This window comes from Amyelois transitella, chromosome 30 (assembly GCF_032362555.1).
Source record: "Amyelois transitella isolate CPQ chromosome 30, ilAmyTran1.1, whole genome shotgun sequence".
NCBI lineage: Eukaryota > Metazoa > Arthropoda > Insecta > Lepidoptera > Pyralidae > Amyelois > Amyelois transitella.
In genome coordinates, this window is record NC_083533.1 from 4,804,425 (window position 1) to 4,826,142 (window position 21,718).

General features: G+C 41.1%; 3 protein-coding genes and 1 non-coding gene across 4 annotated transcripts; 2 read left to right on the plus strand and 2 right to left on the minus strand.

Moving 5' to 3' along the window:
* Positions 1 to 27: 27 nt before the first annotated feature.
* LOC106138916 (sorting and assembly machinery component 50 homolog) lies at positions 28 to 11,022 on the plus strand. Its single transcript, XM_060952990.1, has 13 exons — positions 28 to 195; positions 1,081 to 1,197; positions 2,064 to 2,186; positions 2,646 to 2,741; positions 3,829 to 3,913; positions 4,446 to 4,575; positions 5,339 to 5,444; positions 6,947 to 7,034; positions 7,535 to 7,716; positions 8,230 to 8,382; positions 8,674 to 8,794; positions 10,049 to 10,367; positions 10,865 to 11,022. Exons 1-12 carry the CDS (start codon positions 175 to 177, stop codon positions 10,234 to 10,236), a joined length of 1,410 nt encoding a protein of 469 aa, XP_060808973.1. The 5' UTR covers positions 28 to 174; the 3' UTR covers positions 10,237 to 10,367; positions 10,865 to 11,022.
* On the plus strand, positions 5,495 to 5,566 carry Trnar-gcg (transfer RNA arginine (anticodon GCG)). The gene has a single exon. It is a non-coding gene; the product is annotated as a tRNA-Arg (tRNA).
* Positions 11,023 to 11,105: 83 nt separating the features above from the next.
* Positions 11,106 to 15,616, minus strand: LOC106138917 (NADH dehydrogenase [ubiquinone] 1 alpha subcomplex assembly factor 3). Its single transcript, XM_013340219.2, has 6 exons — positions 15,450 to 15,616; positions 15,034 to 15,136; positions 14,118 to 14,176; positions 13,778 to 13,871; positions 12,771 to 12,907; positions 11,106 to 12,298 (listed from the first exon to the last, which is right to left on the minus strand). Exons 1-6 carry the CDS (start codon positions 15,509 to 15,511, stop codon positions 12,190 to 12,192), a joined length of 564 nt encoding a protein of 187 aa, XP_013195673.2. The 5' UTR covers positions 15,512 to 15,616; the 3' UTR covers positions 11,106 to 12,189.
* A 1,549-nt stretch (positions 15,617 to 17,165) lies between these two features.
* LOC132903787 (uncharacterized) lies at positions 17,166 to 19,085 on the minus strand. Its single transcript, XM_060952866.1, has one exon. It carries the CDS (start codon positions 19,083 to 19,085, stop codon positions 17,166 to 17,168), a length of 1,920 nt encoding a protein of 639 aa, XP_060808849.1.
* Positions 19,086 to 21,718: the final 2,633 nt, after the last annotated feature.

Below are 21,718 nucleotides of genomic sequence, written 5' to 3' on the forward strand. Positions count from 1 at the left end.
AATGTCAATGTCAGTTTACCAATAAGATTAGTCAAACAAATGTCAAACTGTGTCGTCCGCCGTCAAACTTGTATTTTTATGTAATTCAAAAATAAAAAATTCTAAATTAATAAAAACATTGATTCTACATTTAGTGCATTTAGTTGATTAATACAATAATAAAAAGTTTTAATAATGGGTACAGTGCACGCTAAGGTAAGCTTTTGATTAATTTAATTCTCAGTACTTATGTTTGTGTCTTTCAGGTTAGATTTCGCAAATATTTTGGGTAAATATTTGTTTTTGAAAATAAAATAATGGGCGGTCTCTGTGGTGCAGCGGTAGTGCGCTTAACAAACTTTTTTCTGATTGGCCTGGGTCTTGGACGTTTATGTATATTAGTATTAAATATTAAATACTAGAGGCCGCCCGCGACTTCGTCCGCATGGAAACCCTATCAATCCCGCGGGAACTCTGGGATAAAAAGTAGCCTATGTGTTATTCTGGGTCTTCAGCTACCTACATACCAAATTTCATGGTAATCGGTTCAGTAGTTTTTGCGTGAAAGAGTAACAAACATCCATACAAACTTTCGCCTTTATAATAGTAGTAGGATAATATAGGTAGGTATCCTTGAGTTAGTATCTGTGTAATTTGTCCTGACTGTAAATATTATTTAATTTCTTATATTTAACTTACCATATAATTCTCATATTTTAATTAAATTAATTTAAAACACACAAACTTTGTATACAAGTGCCTATTTACATATCAACATAAATGTTACCCATTGGGGTAGGCAAAGATGACAGTATTAAATGAAAATGAACTGAACACATATGAGTTTTATGCTTGTATCTTATCTCCCCTCTATCTCAAATTTATTGGATGAACACAGAATGATAAAGAAGATGAGACATCCCATATCAACCCTCATGAACTCACCGTTAGAATAATGGCAGTCTGTATGTTTGTAGGATATCCATACTAATGTAATAAATATCAAAGCGTATTTTTATAAGCCCTATTCAATTAGTCTGTTTCAACACTGTCAACAATCATCCTATAAACTTTCTGTTAATAAATACATTTTGTCCCCAGTCTGAGCAGAATGACATAGGGGAGGTGGGCGGGGGCGGGCTGTTTGAGTTCGAGGAGCCCAGCGAGCTGGAGGACGAGCCCATCGCCAAGCCCACCATACGACTGGGCGGAGTTCGGGTCAGTTACCATGTCTATCATATTCAATATTATGAATATATCATGTTAAATATTATATAGCCCCAGTTTCTCTGTTTGTATTTTATTTTTTATTGTATTTTATAAGCAGAGGAAGACAAACAGCTGAGGAAGGTTGATGATTTGATTTGTTTGCCTGCAAGGAGGCCTAGGATTGAGTTTGGAAATTTAAATTTGTTTTTGTCATTGTCAAATTGGTACTAGTAAGATTTATTGTATTCATATAATGCTAATCATGTAAGACTATATAAATATGTGCATCCCTAAAAAAGGGAGGCAGTCCAATTTATAACAAATAATTTACTCAGTTCAAATGTAACAAAGAAGAAAAATAAAGGAAGACTGATCAAGGAAAACCAATTGTTTTTAATACAGTCCACAACAGTTATACATATAAACAACTACAAATGCTGCCAGTGCAAAACTGGGGTCGCTAGTTGTAAAGTTGACTTTTAGCGCGCAGACATCCATCAAGTCGCGTCGAGCCACCACCTTCACATGGAGCGCGGCGAGTCTCGTGATAACCGCGCCGTGAGAAGCGTTAATGCCGACATGTACGTGACAAGAAAATAATCTTTTAAACTTGTGGTTGTATGGATTCCATCTTTTAAGATTGTGGTTATATGTATATGGATTCCAGCTCCCATAGCGCGAAAAATTATCGTTGTCCCGTTTCACGTTATAATAAAAAGAAACAGCGATAGTCTTTCACGCGGTTAAAAAGGCGTCGCGCGTGCCATACTGCGGGGGCAGGCTCGTCCACACACAACCAATCAAAATACAAGCTCCAAACTTGAAGAACACACTACAAAACTATAGTTTAATGAAACTCTTCCTTTATATTCCAGGCTCGAGTGGACAGAGTGCACGTGGACGGCCTGAGCCGCACCAAGGACGACGTCATCCGCAGCACGGTGGACGAGCTGTTCCACGCGACCGACTTCGAGGACGTCATACTCCGCGCCCACAAGGTGGCTCTCCTGATTATGTTCCAGGCGGAGCTCTGACAACCCCAAGGACGACATCTTTCGCAGCATGATGACGGGTTGTTGCTAGCCATCACTTAAAAGTTAAATACCAAATTTAAATGTGTTATTGCTACCTGTGCGAAGCCGGCTGGGTCTCTATTTAAGGATACTTGAAACTTTCTATTATTGGAAACAGTTGTTATTTATCCAAATATTCACTATATGTGTATCGTGTGGTTTCTGGCACATTAGAATAGAACCACTCCATATCTGCCCCATGGATGTCGCAAAAAGTGACTAAAAGATAGGCTTAAAAACATGGGATTCCTTTTGTAAGCGATGGGCTACCCACCTGTCATTATTTGAATCTCAATTCCATCACTTAACCATACAGTTGAATGTGGCCTTTCAGTCTTCAGTCGAGACGCGACTATATATATGTATGTATCCGCTCTGTTCCAGGTGCGGCGCGCGCTGGACGCTATGGGCTGCTTCCGCGACATCGGCGTCTACATCGACGTGTCGTCCGGCCCCGGGGCCACGCCCGAGGGGCTCGAGGTATTGTACTACGAGAACCGAATTGTATCGTTGAGTTAGTGTCTCGTAACACAATAAATATATATACCTATATAATATTAATTCTTTTATACATACTTAAATATATATATAAGTATGTATAAAAGTGCCGTGTGGTTCCCGGCACAGTGCCATGTGGTTCCCGGCACAAATACAAAAAAGAATAGGACCACTCCATCTCTTTCCCATGGATGTCGTAAAAGGCGACTAAGGTATAGGCTTATAAACTTGGGATTCTACTTTTAGGCGATGGGCTAGCAACCCGTCACTATTTGAATCTCAATTCTATCATAATGCCAAACAGTTGAATGTGTCCTATCAGTCTTTTCAAGACTGTTGGCTCTGTCTATCCCGCAAGGGATATAGACGTGATGATATGTATGTATATATATATAATATGAATTATTTTATACATACTTATATATTATATATAAGTATGTATAAAATAATTATATTATATATATATATATATATATATAAGTATGTATAAAAGAAGACTGAGTAACTTCACATTTGTAACATCGGAAGTAACAAGGGAGCCTGGTGACCCAAGATACAGGTTCCGGCCTGGTTTGAGTCTCCAACAAGTTTTTGTAATTGTTTTCTCTTTTATACTATAAATTTGTTATCTATTGTGTAACTTGTGGAGTCAAATAAAATATTTTTGAAATTTATCCGAAACAGCACGACGTCACAAACTTACTCCGAGGCTAACTCAATTCGTATAATTTGTTCCGTATATGTCATTTATTTTATTTCGAATATTGTCAAGGCGACTTATATAAGTGCCGTGTGGTAAGAATAGAACCACTCTATCTCTTTCCCATGGATGTCGTAAAAGGCGACTAAGGGATAGGCTTTCCAAACTTGGGATTCTTTTTAGGCGATGGGCTAGCAACCTGTCTCTATTTATCTATCATTAAGTCAAATAGCTAAACGTGGCCATGCAGTCTTTTCAAGACTGTTGGCTCTGTCCACCCCGCAAGGGATATAGACGTGACCATATGTATGTACGACTAACATAAGCGGTGCTGCATGTTGATCTCGCTCAACGATTCGGTCCGCGCAGGTGACGTTCCAGGTGAAGGAGCTGTCCCGCGTGGTGGGCGGCGTGAACACCACGGTCAGCGAGAACGAGGGCAACCTGGTGCTGGGTGAGTGACGATATCGTACCTATATACCAAGTCATCGCACCCTAACGGGGCAGACAGAGCCAACAGTGCACCGTCAGCTAGGTTCGCTTGTGGGTTTAGAGCATATGGTACTTATACACCTAATTTTATTAATTATGCCGTGTGGTTTGCGACACCAATATAAAAACAAAAATAGGACCACTCCATCTCGTTCCCATAGATGTCGTAAAAGGCGACTAAGGGATAGGCTTATAAACTTGGGATTCTTCTTTAAGGCGATTGTCTAGCGACCTGTCACTATTTGAATCTCAATTTTATCTTAAAGCCAAAAAGCTGAATGTGGCTTATCAGTTTTTTCAAGACAAGGACGTGATTATATGTATGTTTTATTAGTTGTCCATTGTTCAGAGATTATTGTGTATATTTCCTCCTGGCTTTAGTCCCGGTTGCATCTTCACCCCACTTGAAAGGCCTCCTCTCCAGTGTGGCGAGGACGCGACCGGGACTGAATCCAGGACTTCTCAGCCCGGACAATGATCGAACATATTCGCAGGAGTGAAAATGCCGAACGTGCTCGGGCGCGGCGAGCGGCTGCAGGCGGAGTACAGCATGGGCTACCGCAGCTCCTCCAACTTCAGCGTCGCCGCCACCAAGCCCTACCCGCACAAGCCACTCACACCCGTGTAAGTTTGTTACCTTTTTTAGTTGTAATAAGATGTATTACTGAGGTAAAACGTACGAGGAATTACTATTTTTTGTTGTAATTATGATGTAGAATGTACGAAGAATTGCTTCAGCGCCATCTATGAGTGGAAAATTAGTTAAAGCGCCATCTCTTGGTGGAACTGTGGAAGTAAGAATACCCGCGTAGATCACTCGCACTCGAGTAAGATATGTTTGCTATTTATTTGTTAAAAGAATGTGTTTTCGAAGCTGAATGTGCGAGGATTGCTTCGGCGCCACCTATAGGTGAAATATTGGTGTAAGCGCCATCTCTTGGTGGAACTGTGGAATCAAAGTAATGCCTCTTTCATTGAACGAAACAGATCCAACAAAAGTTTCATAGTTTAGGCTACTTTATACCTTGAAATTTTCTAGAAACACTATTTTATTATATACGTGTGGATAAAGACTAATAGTAATATAATAATCAATTAAAGATTTTACATAAAAAATAATAATAATAATTACATATACCGTCATAATTAAATATTCAAAAGTAAAAATTATTGGCAAGTGGAAAGAGGTAGTCTCTGCCTACCCCTTGGAGAGAGGCGTGATTTTATGTATGTATGTAAAGTAAAAATTATTAATTTTACAAACCTTACAATTATTATTTTTTTAATTTTTTCTTTATTACATTCACACAGTTTATTAAGAACTTCTCGCCAAGGTACCTCATTAAAATTGAGACATTGTTTCATCATAAACGGTTTGAATGTGCAGTATAACGGCGTCGGTGTACCAGCAGAACCACGAGTACCCGTGGTCGGGGTACCGGCTGCTGGACCGCGGGCTGCTGCTGGACCTCGCCTTCCGGACCTCGCCCGCGGTACGTCTGCTGGCTGCTACAGCTTCCTCATCATATATCATCTTTAGACGGCCTCTGTGGCGCAGCGGTAGCGCGCTTGTCTGCGACACCGGAGGTCCCGGGTTCGAATCCCGGCCAGGGCATGATGAGAAAATAACTTTTTCTGATTGGCCCGGTACGCCTGCTGGCTCCTACACCTTCTTCATCATATATCATCACATCACATCACATATCATCTTTTGACGGCCTGTGTGGCGCAGCGGTAGTGCGCTTGTCTGTGACACCGGAGGTCCCGGGTTCGAATCCCGGCAGTCGAATTAGTGCATGATGAGAAAATAACTTTTTCTGATTGGCACGGTACCCCTGCTGGCTCCTATATCTTCTTCATCATATATCATCACATCACATCATCTTTAGACGGCCTCTGTGGCGCAGCGGTAGTGCGCTTGTCTGTGACACCGGAGGTCCCGGGTTCGAATCCCGGCCAGGGCATGATGAGAAAAGAACTTTTTCTGATTGGCCTGGGTTTTGAATGTTTATCTATATAAGTATTTATTATAAAATACAGTATCGTTGAGTTAGTATCTCGTAACACAAGTCTCGGACTTACTTCGAGGCTAACTCAGTCTGTGTAATTTGTCCCGTATATATTTATTTATTATTTATCTCCTGAGTCCTCCCGGTCGCATCCCCACCACTCTGGAGGTCCGGGGTATGCCTGTGACCATGGATCCTGGATTGAGTGAGTCAGGGTTTTACACGAAGCGACTCCCGTCTGACCTCCGCTACCTTTGTACTTAACCCGTATTGGATCGATCATGGATCATGGTTACACATTCAGGTGCCTGAATGTGCAGGTTTCCTCGCGATGTTTTCCCTCACCGTAAGAGCGTCAGTTAGTATTGAAACTAATGTCCATAACTTTCACGCATTTTAAGCGGGCACCTTACCGACTCTACTACCGATGCTCTTAATACATATACATACATAAGTGTAATCACGTCTAAATCTCCTGCGGGGTAGACAGTGGTAAGAGTCTTGAAAAGATTGATAAGTTTTGCTGTATGGCTTAATGATACAATTGAGATCCAAATTGTGACAGGTTGCTATCCAATCGCCTACAAAAATAATTTCACCTTTTGAAGCCTCTCCCGTATGAATTGTGTACTGTTTTACCGACTGTAAATGGTATTGATCAGCGCCATCTATTTGCTGATACATGACGTTAATGCAGTTGTTTCTTTTCACCTAGAAGAATTATATCTGGCATTTATAAAAAATGTAACTCTTATTATCATTTTTTAACTGTACTGCCCCCGCAGCATCGCACGCGCGACGCCGTTTTTATCGCGCGAAAATTCATCGCTGCCCCGTTTTACGTTATAATAAAAAGCGAAACAGCGATAGCTTTTCGCGCGATAAAAACTGCGACGCGCGTGCCACGCTACGGGCGCTGGAATACCAAAATTTTTTATTCAGATAACTGATATTATTTTGAAGGTAATAATTAATATAATTCTCAGACGAAGCACAACCTCCAGTGGGAGGGTCTGGTGCGGGACACGTCCGTACTCAGCAAGACCACCACCTTCTCCGTGCGGGAGAACAGCGGTGAGTTAGCACGGGAATTACACGCGTATTTAGAATAATATAAGATTTATTTTCAAAATTGGACACAAGGTATCACTTATTGACGTCACATCACTTAAATTCATTTATTTCATTATTCCATGTTTAATTATGTAAGTATTAGCATGTTTGTTTAGTTAAATGCATAAAAATAAACAATAAAGATGTTTTTTTAAAGACATCGCCTACATAAGGAGATGAAGTAATGTTCAAAACAGAGTTTAAGAGAATCACCTCTACATATCTTGCTCCAAGAGTCTTGAAATGATTGATAGGCCACGTTCAGCTGTTTGGCTTAATGATAGAGTTAAGATCCAAATAGTGACAGGTTGCCCATCGTCTATAAGAATCTCAAGTTTATAAGCCTATCCCTTAGTCGTCTTTTACGACATCCATGGAAAAGAGACGGAGTGGTCATATTCTTATTTATATTGATGCCGAGAACCACACGGCACTTTCATTATATTTTTTCCCGACTACAGGTCCCCAAATGAAATCAGTGATCCGCCACATAGTGTCGGTGGACCACCGCGACGAGCCGATCTTCCCCACGAGAGGCACCTTCGTCCAGTTCACGAGCGAGGTGGCCGGCCTGGGAGGGGGGGTCGCTCATTTGAAAACGGAACTCAATGCTCAAGCAAACGCGGCTGTGAATGACTCTGTGGTGAGTGCGGGTGAAACTAGATGGCGTTAGTGTCGAGGTAGAACGCGCTGTCGTTTGTCTTTCTGATTATCTACATAGGGTAACAATAGTTTACTCATATCATTTTTAAAACTATCTAGTAAGTATAATTACCTATTATACCTAAGTTAAGATGCGTCGCTCTTTTAGCTTAAGGTTTAACAGTTAGTGTAACTAGATGGCGTTAGTGTCGAGTTACAACGCGCTGTCTGTAGTTTAATTTTTCTGATGTTATCTTCTGGCAAAAAAAATATAATCATAAGGTGTCATTTAACAGATTTTTAATATTTTTCAAAATTGTTTTCTATCAAAGGAATAATAGATACATTTATAGACTTGCGTGACAGACAGAGCAAACAGTTTCACAAAGATTGATAGGCCACGTCTAGCTGAATGGTTCAATAATAGAATTGATATTCACACAGTGACAGGTTGCTGGCCCATTGTCTACAAGAATCTTAGTCGCCTTTACGCCATTGTGTGCCCCCGCCGCAGGTGGTGCAGGTGTCGGGCGCGCTGGGCGTGCTGCACGACGTGTTCGGGACGGCGCTGGCGGACCGCCTGTTCCTGGGCGGGCCCGCCTCGCTGCGGGGCTTCGCGCAGCGCGGCGTCGGCCCGCACCGCGACGCGCAGGCGCAGGGCGGGCAGGTACCCAGCCCTAGTGTGCCACACCCAACATTCACTCCCATACATTAGTGTTGGAACCAACACGCCCTTTGCACCGCCAAGCGACCCTTTTTGGACATCTTCTGACTGCTCATAAAGCATGCAACGCTCCATTCACCATGTTCTTTCAATATCACTATCACTTGCCATCTGCTGTTAACTTTGAATACACAAACTCTTTAACTTGTTCTACTTTTTCTCCTCCAATCAAAATATTAAATTCACCTCTTCAAACTTACTTTCGCATTTGTAATATTTAATTTTGTTTCGCAGATGTACTGGGCGTCGGGCCTCCACGTGTTCACGCCGCTGCCGTTCCAGCCGGCGCGCCACGGGCTGGGCTCCCTGTTCCGCTCGCACTTGTTCCTCAACGCGGGCTGCCTCGCCGACGACGGTGAGTGGGTGACGATACTTGTGTCATTTTCAACTCGTGTCAATTGTAACTCATGTCAATGCAACTCGTGTCAATTGCAACTCATCTCATTTGTAACTCATGTCATTTGCAACTCATCTCAATTGTAACTCGTGTCATTTGTAACTCGTGTCAATGCAACTCGTGTCAATTGCAACTCATCTCATTTGTAACTCATGTCATTTGCAACTCATCTCAATTGTAACTCGTGTCATTTGTAACTCGTGTCAATGCAACTCGTGTCAATTGCAACTCATCTCATTTGTAACTCATGTCATTTGCAACTCATCTCAATTGTAACTCGTGTCATTTGTAACTCGTGTCAATGCAACTCGTGTCAATTGCAACTCATCTCATTTGTAACTCATGTCATTTGTAACTCGTCTCAATTGCAACTCGTTTTATTTGTAACTCGTGTCAATTGCAACTCGTTTTATTTGTAACTCGTGTCAATTGCAACTTGTCTCATTTGTTACTCGTCTCATTTGTAACTCGTGTCAATTGCAACTTCTGTCATTTGTAACTCGTCTCAATTGCAACTCGTCTTATTTGTAACTCGTCTCAATTGCAACTCGTCTTATTTGTTACTCGTCTCATTTGTAACTCGTGTCAATTGCAACTTCTGTCATTTGTAACTCGTCTCAATTGCAACTCGTCTTATTTGTAACTCGTCTCAATTGCAACTCGTCTTATTTGTTACTCGTCTCATTTGTAACTCGTGTCAATTGCAACTCGTCTCATTTTTAACTCGTGTCAATTGCAACTCGTGTCATTTGTAACTCGTCTCGATTGCAACTCGTCTCAATTACAACTAGTCTTATTTGTAATTCGTGTCAATTGCAACTTGTCTCATTTGTAACTCGTGTCAATTGCAACTCGTCTCAATTGTAACTCGTGTCAATTGCAACTCGTCTCATTTGTAACTCGTGTCAATTGCAACTCGTCTCAATTGTAACTCGTGTCAATTGCAACTCGTGTCATTTGTAACTCGTGTCAATTGCAACTCGTCTCATTTGTAACTCGGGTCAATTGCAACTCGTCTCATTTGTAACTCATGTCAATTGCAACTCGTCTCAATTGTAACTCGTGTCATTTGTAACTCGTGTCAATTGTAACTCGTGTCAATTGCACCTCGTCCCATTTGCAACTCGTCTCGTGGTCTTAGTGTTGCATTGCGTTTATTGTTTTATCAGGGACAAACACTGTGTATGTAAAACGTGTATTTTTGTCTTTTAGAGGAGAGATCCAAGTCTTCAACGCTGGAAGCGCTGAGCCTGTACCGGCTGTCGTGCGGCGCGGGCGTGGCGCTGCGCGTGGGCCGCGTGGCGCGCCTGGAGCTCAACTACTGCGTGCCGCTGGCCGCGCGCGCCGGCGACCGCGCCGCGCCCGGCCTGCAGCTCGGGCTCGGCGCGCACCTGCTCTAGGGGTCATACAGCTGTCTCTCTCTCTCTCTCTCTCGCCTGGAGCTCAACTACTGCGTGCCGCTGGCCGCGCGCGCCGGCGACCGCGCCGCGCCCGGCCTGCAGCTCGGGCTCGGCGCGCACCTGCTCTAGGGGTCATACAGCTGTCTCTCTCTCTCTCTCTCGAGAAATAATTATTACAGATTGAGAAACAGTAGTTTTACTTTGAGAAACGATTATGATGGATTGAGAAACGATAGTTTATAGTTGAGAAAACGAATTTAACGTGTTCATTGACACACGATAATAAAGCGTTTTGATGTAACCAATTTTTCCTATTACAAGTGTCAATTATTAATACCTCAATTTATACGCCATTTTGACAATGAGATAGAGAGAAACTTATTCAAAATTCATTTAATTTCAAACATCACTTAGTAATAAATGTCATATCTTTTGGTCTCACAACATTGGTTGACGTCAAATAAATAATTTAAAACTATCTTTACTGCTGCTTCTTAAGGTAACAAACTGCACTGCAGCATTTTATTCAATAACATCAACCTCACTTATGTAACCAAACTTATGTATATATGCCATCATTATAGCTGTAATTACAAATAAATATATTTTGTTTTATATATATTTTCAGATCCGAGCCGTTCGTCGAACGAAGAAATACGAATTATGTTATTTATTGTTTGTGTAAATACAAGTGTATTGATGTCCCCGCGGGCCGTACGCCTGCTCGTCTTGTATATGATATGTATAAATCATTAGTGCTGTTACAATAAAATTGTTTAATTTTTATGATGAATTTTATTTAAATTAATGTATAATATTTGTGTAATAGTATTTTTCGAGCGAACCGTCAAGGCTTTAATATAAAATAGTTATGTACAGCTCAGGCAGGCGCAGGTTCAAATCAATTTTTTTGCCGGTAACAATATTTTTTAGTATTATGTACATTATTAGTATAGAGTTCTAACCGATGTTCTTACTCATAATTCATAATTTTTTATTTATTATTATAGGATACTTCATATCGCTTAATAATTGTCAAAACGTATGGTTTAACAACATTGGTTGACATCAAATAAATTACTTAACACTAAGTTTACTGCAGCTTCCAAGGCGTCAGTGCAGAAGAAGCGGTAACAAACTGCACTGCAGCATTTTCTTCAACAACGTCAACTGTAAGGAAACCTGCACATTCAGGTTTTACTAAAACGTCACATCATTAAACTAATAAAAAAAAAACTTTATAAATTTCATATATTTTATTGCAATTAACTAACTATATGTACAAAATTATAATTTATTTGAAATAGCATTACAATGTTGCGAAACTAATATCAATGTTTATTCGACAGTGTTTCACTTTGTTGACATCCGTCATTTTAAACGAAATATGGAATAAAAAGAATCAATGTTTTGTAAACAACAATTTACCTTAAATTTGTGTTTTTTTTGTGCTCATTCAAATAATAACAAATTGAAGCAAGGTAGAATCTCCAAATTACAATCTTTCCTTTATTACTTTTGAAAGTCTTGTCTATCAAAGTAATTAATAAGTCAAGTCTATAAAAATAGAGCCAAATTTATATATTTTTAGTTTATTTACAAAAAATCTATGGGAATTTGTTTGTCAAAAGATATCGCAATGAAAACTAAATAGATATATTCTTTTAAGATAAACGCAGGTTTGTCGCCGCTACACTGAGGCTGCACACAACTAAATAATAAGTATAATAAGTAAAAACTAAATATCGCGTGGGATTTGCAAAAAACTTGTATTCTTTTGAAAGTGGCGTTAAATTTGTCACTTTTAGTAGGTGGCGTTAAAATATTTTTAGTAATAGCGCTAAATTCAAAGTTAAACATAAGACATAAATAATTCGACTGCGGCGCGGCCAAGTTTGCGTTCACCTTTGCCTTCATCGTTCAAAAATGAATGTTATTCGCTGGAAACAGAGTTCACTTCAAGTCCCTACTGTACAGGTTCTCGTAGTGCAGTTTGGACTGCAGCATGTCGTCCTCGCTGAGGGTGATGCTGAGCGGGGGGATGCACGCGGCCGCCACTGACCTATATATTTTTTAATAAAACATATTTTATCAAATACTGGTTAGGTGCCGTGCGGTTCACGGAAGTGTTGTGTGGTTCGCGGCACTTTGGAATAGGACCACTCCATATCTTTCCCATGGATGTCGTAAAAGGCGACTAAGGTATAGCTTTAGAAACTTGGGATTCCTCTGTAAGCTATAAGCTAGCAATCTGTCATTATTTGAATATCAATTCCATCATTTAACCATACAGCTGAATGTGGCCTTAGAATCTTCAAGACTGTTGGCTTTGTCTACCCCGCAAGGGATAAAGACGTGATTATATGTATGTACGTATGTTCTCCTAAGTGTAACAAATACTTTTTTAAACCTCATCAAAATTGGTCCGGCGAAGCGCTAAATAACCGCGGATTAAGATTTTAGAAATTTGTCCAACTTTAAATAAACAGGAAATCGTTTGGAGGCGTTTCTATTTTTGCAAAAGTAATTCTCACCTGCCCTCGGCGTTGAGGAAGTTGAACGTGGAGCAGGCGTGCTCGGTGGACAGCAACTCCACGTTGAGGCCGAGCGCGCGCGCAGCTTTGAAGGCCGAGTTGATGACCGCGCGATCCTGGCATTCAAGACCTATGATCTGTATGAAAAAAAAAATACATACATACATATAGTCACATCCGTATCCCTTAAGGGGTAGACAGAACCAACAGTCACGAAAAGACTGAATGGCCACGTTCAGCTGCCCGGCTTAATGATGGAATTGAGATCCAAATAGTGTCAGGTTGCTAGCCCACCGCCTAAAAAAGGATCGCAATTTTATAAGCCTATCCCTTAGTCGCCTTTTACGACATCCATGGGAACGAGATGGATCGGTCCTATTCTTTTTTGTATTGGTGCCGGGAACCACACGGCACACAAAAAAAAAAATTACAGAGAATATTTTTTTGTAATGAGGCACATTCATCTTGTGGTAAAAGTTATCATGATTCAAAATGGGTAAGGTTCCCCTGAGAAGGTTGCGGAGGTCAGACGGGAGTCGCTTCGGGTAAAAACTTGACTCAACCAAAAAAAATATTAATCAGAGAATATTTTTAGTTACGAAGCACATTCATCTTGTGGTAAAAGTGACCGATTGAAACCGGGACCTGTAGGTTAGGAGTTAAGTTACCGAGCATAAGGAATCTGCGTCAAACAAGCCGGCAATCGACGACCGTGGGCGAAGCCGCGGCCGGTCTCTAGTGTATGACAGCCCTTGGCTAGTTAACTTGGCATTGCCTTAAGAAACATAGGTACACGTCTCTCCGATATTATATGTATGGGAAAATATGAGATCTCGCCCCCTAGCGTGGCACGCGCTACGCCGCTATTATCACGCGCAAAACTATCGCTGTTTCACTTTTTATTATGACGTGAATACGGGAAAGCGATAGTTTTACGCGCGATAAAAACGGCAGGTAGTACTTTTCAATGACTGGAATTATCGATTGAGATAGGTGCGACTGCTTACCAAGACGTCTATACTGGGCTCCAGAATCTTGAAGAGTTTCAGCGACTGCTCCGTGATTTCATAGGAGCTGCGCACCTGCCAAGACAGCACCGTCCTGAAAACAAACATATATACATATAATCACGTCCCTTGCGGGGTAGACAGAGCCAACAGTCTTGAAAAGCTGTATGGCTTTGTGATGGAATTGAGATTCAAATAGTGACAGGTTGTTAGCCTATCACCTGCAAGAAGAAACACGTTAGTTAGCCATTCTCTTAGTCGCCCTTTACGACATCCATAGGAAGATATGGAGTGGTTCTATTCTTACATATATTCAGTATCAAATTAATTATGTTCTCACCTGGGAAAGATGGCGATGGGTCCGAGCACTGTCACACCGTTGTTCAGCCGGAAACCATACTGGAAGAGAAGATTACTTGTTATTTTTCTGAAAAATTAAACAATATTTTAATTCGGTAATGGACAACCACTGTAGAATCAGAATATCACGGTTTTTTCATATGATTCTGAACAACAGATAGAATAGATTTAATTTCAAAATTGGACACAAGGTATCACTTATTTACGTCACATCACTTAAATCTGATTATATCTACTGCCGCTTCCAAAGCACGAGTGGTAGGAAGTAGAGTAGGGTAGAAGTAGGAGTGGTGGAATAAAATACACTGCAACATTTTCACTAGATGTCTATTTAGAAATATAGATCTCTTAAATCTAAATCGTGGATGAGTGCACATAGTCTATATTTAAAAAAATCTGAAGAAATATAATATTAATGATTTCAATAGGAATATTATATCAAATAGTATAATAAGATAGTCTACCACCCTGTAATAGGCTTTCCAACAAAGCTCATCTTTAATATACTTTTTGAATTTTATATCAGACATTTCAAGGACCTTTTTGGGAATGATAACATTGGGAACAAACAAATGTGGATTTTAGAATAAATCTTTCACAATAATTAAGTAACCAAAAGATAAACAATTTAATGTCATGTAATTATTAATCCATTCCTGTCATTTGTAGGTGTATGAAGACAAATGTGAAGATGATCACAATAAATCTTTGCACAGAGGAACCTCACCTGAGATAAATCATGGTTACACATCCAGATGCCTAAACAATGAGGTTTCATTACGATGTTTTCACACACCGTATATGCATCATTTAGCGCTCAAACTAATGTACATAACTTAGAAAAGAGATATCGTACATTACCATGTGTTTAATAATAATTTGCTAATTGTACTTACGGTAGCATACGCGTCTATCATCAGCCCTAGATCCGGTTCCAGGTTGAGCACTCGCACGGTGGTCTTCCCCTCACCCTCGTACGCAGCCTTCGCGTAGCTGGCTCTGGAATTTGTAATTATAATAAATATATATAAATACCCAAGCCGATAAGAAAAAGCTCGTTTCTCATGATTCGATCCTGGGACCTCTGGTGTCACAGACAATCGTACTACCGCTGCGTCACAGAGGCCGTCACAATAACAACATAATGGGTTGTGGAAGTCGGACGTTAATCACACCGTGTAATTGCCTCACTACAGGCTCCCCCCCCCCAGTTTTAATGCAATCAAGAATAACGACTGTAGTATGAATTTTATTTTTTCTACTCTGCCTAAAACGTTAGTAGGTATCTCACGAATATTATTACAAAACTTACCTCAAAATAGGCCTTTGCCTGACTGCTGTGGCGCCGATTTGTCTTAATCTATTAGCTAACATTTTCTTCGGATGCTCTCCTTATTTATACCAAAATTGTTACTTAATGATGTAAATTGCGAATCGAATTCGAATAACAAAACATAACCTCAAAATAAACAGCTGATTGTTAGATTTAGCTGTCAATGTCAGTAAAAGAAAAACATTGCCAGGTGCAAAAACTTAAGTTGTACCTAAAATGCTGCTTTGCGTACATTTCATTCATATGCAGAAACGGAAATGGTAAAGTAATGTAAGCACATAGAATATACCTAATTTGTTTGATAAACGAGCTTAATTTTTACGTGAAAACGTAAGTTCCAATATTCGTAATATCGAGTAATAAACGAATATTATTATTCGATTCTTAGGCGTCATTTTACTTGCAAGTTACAACCAGATTGACCAGAAGTTGGATCAATGACGTCACATGCGGCAGTACCTACGTGGGCAATGCAGATGCGCGGATTTCAAAATTTCTCTCCGGCCTTCAATTGATTTTCCACTGCCGCGTTAAAAATGCAGTACATTTTCGTTGCACTCTATTTTAAACCATTTCAACACTGGCTACATACCCAAAGCATCGTTGTTATCCGTTGATAATTGAAGTTTGAGCTTAAATAAAGTTATATCATTGAAATTTAAAAAATGGAATTGACCGGTGTAACCGCACAGCTTGTTTACAAGAAGAAAAGTTACAAAATAAACAGTGAATACTCTTTGGATTTGTGGGAGGAAGTTAAAAAGAGATGGCTGGTTTTTGGAGTGCTAATCTCAATATTGTTTGCCGTTATCTCACCCCGCGTGGGAGCTCCAGGAGGCAATGACTGCATGCTCATACAATCATTAGAAACATTGCACCCCATTGCCATGTAATTAATCCTTTTTCTTTGGAATTTTATGCTTTTAAAAAAAAATCTATTATAAACAAAACTATTTTTATAGCAAAAGCACTAGTGTTAGACCAAAACTGTTTAATTATTTACATATATATACGGTTGAGTGTGGATCATATTCATAAACTATTTTACCACAGATTAAAAAATTATGAATTAACTTTATTTAGTTTATCTTTAATCAACACACTTTTGGACCAGCACCTGTGCTTTTAAATAATGATAATTATTCTATAGCAACTTATTATTGATAAAACAACAACCAAAAGTTGAAAAATTAGGCCAGTGTGCACTTAATTATACACCGATTGTAAGTGTTTATACACTTTGCAATATAAAGTTTTAAAGCATGAATAATAATTGCAACTATTTTTATAATTCTACGAACTAATCATTAGAAAACTCACTAATAAGTAAATCTTGAATACGATCATTATTTATCTAACTTAGCCTTTTGTGAATTAAAAAAAGACACAAACGGATACTTTACTTATTAAATTATACTTTTTATATCCTTAATTTGTAAGTTTTTCTTATTTATTGAACGGGCCGAGGGTCTATTTGTCTGGTCTGAATAAAATAAAAAAAGAATTTTCCCGTTCAAGATACGTCTTGTCGTCTCGTCGTCTTATGGTCGTCCCCTTAGTGTCCAAGTCGATTGTCCTTTTTTTCACAGTCTGTCAGTCGGTTTTAGTCATCTAAAATGTTAAGTCAGAGTCTCGTTTGTCCATGGAGGCTGAACGGCCGCTACATTCCCACCTCCAGTACCAGAAAGCTGGTACTCAAGTTGAGGAGCGGACGTCCAGCCGACACAACTTTGTCACAGGTCTAATGTAAAGTCCATGTCTTGTCTTGACTTGGGCCACACGGATCAGGCCGTCCTTGCCAGGGAAAACCTGATCGACCCTGCCAAGAGGCCACTGATTGCGGGGTAGCTGATCGTCAGCAATCACTACTAGGTCACCTACAATCAGTGGTCTGTCGTTGTCGCGGTACCATTTGTCACGTCGAGTCAAAGTCGGCAGGTACTCCTTTACCCAGCGCTTCCAAGTCAAGTCTGCAAGTCGCTGGGATTCCCTCCAGGTCCGTCTTAGTAGGTCATAATCAGTGAATACTCCAAAGGGATAGTCATGAGAGTCGGTTTTCATAAACAGAAAATCATTTGGTGTCAGAGGTAAGTCGTCATCATGGTCTAAAGGTACGTATGTCAAAGGTCTTGAGTTAATCATAAATTCAGTCTCAGCAAGCAACGTTAATAAAGTCTGGTCAGTCGGATTCCTAGTCTTAAGGGTCACCTTAAGGCTGGTCTTTACAGACCTTACTAAACGCTCCCAGCATCCGCCCATGTGGGGAGCATTAGGTGCTATGAACCGCCACTCAAGTTGACGAATACTTCCGAACCTAATAAGCTCTTCATTGTCAATGGCTCGTACAGCCTGTTTTAGCTCGCGATCAGCTCCACGAAATGTAGTGGCATTGTCACTATAAATAAGACTCGGGCAACCTCGTCGGGCTATTAGCCGCCTGAGACTCATAATAACTGAGCTAGTGGTCAAGTCATGAACCACTTCGAGGTGAATAGCTCGTACGGTCAGACAAGTGTACAAAGCCACCCATCTCTTTTCTTGTCTTCGTCCAACCTTTACTATCAAAGGTCCAAAATAATCCAGCCCAGTATACTTAAAAGGCCGGTCAACTTCCTTCAGACGAATATTGGGCAAATTGGACATAAGAGGTGTCACTGGCTTAACTCTTCTGTTCTTGCAGTACTGACATTCATTCCAGGTGCTTTTGACAGCACAGCGACCATTAAGCACCCAGAATCTACGTCGTACCTCGATCAATACCCGCTCTCGGCCGTTGTGAACGGAGTCAATGTGATATTGCATAAGCAATAATTTGACAAATCTGTCCTTAGGATGGAGAATTATAGGATGTCTAAAATCCATGTCGACTTGTTCTGCTCCGCTAATTCTTCCACGAACACGGAAGATACCGTTTTCATCCAGAAATGGTGTCAGCTGACGGAGCGAACTGGATTTATTGACCCATCCCGTTTTCATGACGTTTTCTATGTCATCTTGAAACATTCGCCGTTGACTTTCTTTTATTAGGGAAAGTTCTGCAGCTTTGACTTCATCGGCTGTGAGTTCACCTTGGCGTGCATCAGTCTTATGAGTCCAATTATAGACTGCTCGATAAACCCAGGCAGTGCTTCTGACCAACCTCCAATAACGTGAGAACCGAGTAATGTCCAGCAACTCAAGGTTTTCGACAGCCAAAGCACAGATTTTTATCTCGACGTCACCCGGGTCCAAGATAATGTCTTTTTCCTCTGATGGCCAAAGATCCTCGGCTTCTCGAAGAAATGACGGCCCATGAAGCCACCGTGTGTTGTCATCTACAGTGGTCTCACGAGTAGCGTCGTCCGCCGCGTTCAGCCCTGACGGCACCCACCTCCAGTGATGGACGTCAGTCAGCTCCGAAATTTCACTGACACGATGGGCAACGAAAGGCTTGAAACGACCGCTATCTGAACGGAGCCAACTCAGCACAGTCTTCGAATCAGTCCAAAAAACTACTTTACCTATGTCAAGGTGCTGTTTCAAAGTGTTGTAAAGTCTCGCACCCAACAACCCAGCTTGTAATTCAAGCCTTGGGATGCTCATGACCTTGAGTGGTGCAACACGAGCGCGCGCCATCACAAATGAGACGTGCCACCCGTCGGTCGTCTTAACTCGTAAATAAGCAACGCTTGAAAAAGCTTTGCTACTTGCGTCACAAAATATGTGGAGCTCAGGAGAGATTTGCATGTCACGCTTGTCAGAGAACAGTCACCGTGGAAGACGAAAGTCGCTGACTTTATGAAGTTCAGTCAACCAGGACTGCCACTTCACAAATTGGCTGGACTCGAGTTCGTCATCCCAACCAAGTTGTGACTTCCACACTGTCTGTAGCAAAATGCGCCCCTTCACTGTCACGTAAAGCAAGAAGCCCATTGGATCAAAAACTGACATCGTCAATTTCAACACTTCTCGCTTAGTAGGTCGCTTCGCTCCTGTCTTCACGTCTTCACTGACCTTTGGGAACTTCAAGTGGAAGACAAACTCATCCGTATCCTGGTTCTATCTCACCCCAAGAACCCTTTCTATGTTCTCATCTTTGGCATCAGAGAGAATCTTCAGGCTACTAGGAGCCAACTTGTCAGCGGGTAAGTGAGTCAACAGGCGTTTAGAGCTGGATATGAAATTCCGCAAGTTGAACCCACCTGAAGCGTGTATTCGCACTACGTCATCCACAGTCTTTATAAGTTCTTCTTCATGATCAAAAGAGTGAATATAGTCATCGACGTAGTGATGGTCAAGAATTGCCTTGTACGCTTGGGGATCCGTATGTTCAAACCTACGTGCATTCATATTTTTGACGAATTGCGCTGATGATGGTGAACATATTGCGCCAAATGTCATCACGTTCATGACATAAACGTCGTTATCCCATAGGATCCTTTGAGCATGTCGGTCTTCCTTTCGTATTAAAACCCTGTGGAACATTTCCTGAATGTCAGCACACACTGCCCACTTGCCGATCCTGAAACCAAGTAGAACAGCAGGCAGCGATGTCAGGAAGTCAGGCCCACGTAGTAAAAAGTCGTTTAAAGACTTACCACCTGATTTAGCAGCGCAGTCAAAGACAATCCGTATTTTATTTGGTTTATTAGGATTGAAAACTGGAAAATGTGGTAAATACCAGCTCTTTGAACGGACGGCAGCTTCCTCAGGAGAAAGTTTCGAAATATATCCCTTGTCATAATGGTCCTCAAATTTTGCTCTATACTGAAAAGCTAAATCGGGGTTCCTCACCATTTTCTTCTGTACACCTGTCCATCGGACTTTCGCTTGCGGAAGGCTGTCAGGTAGCTGGACCTCCTCAGATTTCCAAAGCAAACCTGTTTCCCACCTACCTTCAGGCAATAGTCTCGTAGTCCGTTCCATAATATCCAGCGCCCGCTGATCCTCCCGAGAAAGGGAAAAGTCATCAGACTGCTTTACGCCGAATGATTCTGTAGAAAAGGAACGTTTAACCAAGTCATGTAAGTCTGAGTCACATCGGCAGACGTGTAGGACAGTCAAGTCGTTTGGTAGTCCACCAAGTCCCACATTGCCATGTATAACGTATCCTAAGTCAGTCTTGGATACCGTCGGTCCAGTCTTATGTTTTTGTATAACTTGTCTAGTTATAATTAGGTCAATGTTGTCTTGTCCTATAAGAAGTTCAACCTTGTCAGGTCGTATGTCATAATTTGTCACATAGTCTGTCAAGTATGGATATTTATTTACAATATTTTTATACAAAAAACTATTTACAGACAAATTTAAATTATGTACAGAACGCGCCTTATTTACATTGAAAACTTTTTCTTCGTTCAGTCCACGAATTTTAAAGGAGACCGTCTTCGAGTCTGTCTCCGTAGCAGTCATTCCAGTCACGCCGCGGATACGTAGGCTCGACGTAGGTCCCGTGATGTCGGCCCTCTCCAGCAACGACGAGCTCACCAGGGTCACGGCCGACCCTTCGTCCAGGAGAGCGAACGTGGTAACATCGCCTTTTCCTCCGGAGACCACAACTGGAACAACCTTTAGCAGCACATGATTTTTTTGTGTGCACGTATTAACCGTCCTGTCAATGTCTTCATCAGCGGTCTCAGGTCGCGGAGCAGCGTGCAAGAGTGTGTGATGTGCTCGTGTACAGTCGGGCATAGTGCACTTCGTCTTCCTCTTACAGGCTTTCAGCTGGTGGCGCTCAGACAAACAGGAAAAACATAATTTATTTTCCGTTGCGAACTTCCAACGGTCATCTATGGTCAAGGCTTTAAAATCTGTACAATTATTTACAAAATGCTTACCACTGCAAAATACACATCTTGGTGTCAGTGATGAAGGCTCTGTCATAGACGTCGCGACTGTCTTATATTTTTGTTCAGGCTTGATTTGTGGCTTCGAAATATTCGGGGTCGGCGGCTTAGTTGTCAGTGGGGCGATGTAGGTAGCGGCATTGGCGGTCGTCATCAGCCATTCAGATACGTGGGACAGGGTGATTGATTTAACTCCCAAACTCGCAGCATGCATACTCCACTGATATTTCAAAATAGATGGTAGTTTGTTTATGATGGTACGTATCAAAGATGGATTTGTCAGATGCCCAACCTCTTCGGTCATTTTCATAGTAGCTGTGACATTCTGTACAGCAGTCGCAAACTCTATTAAATGATTGACGTCGTCATGTCTGACGTCACGCATGACCCGTATTTTTTCCAATAAATTTTCAACAATTAAAT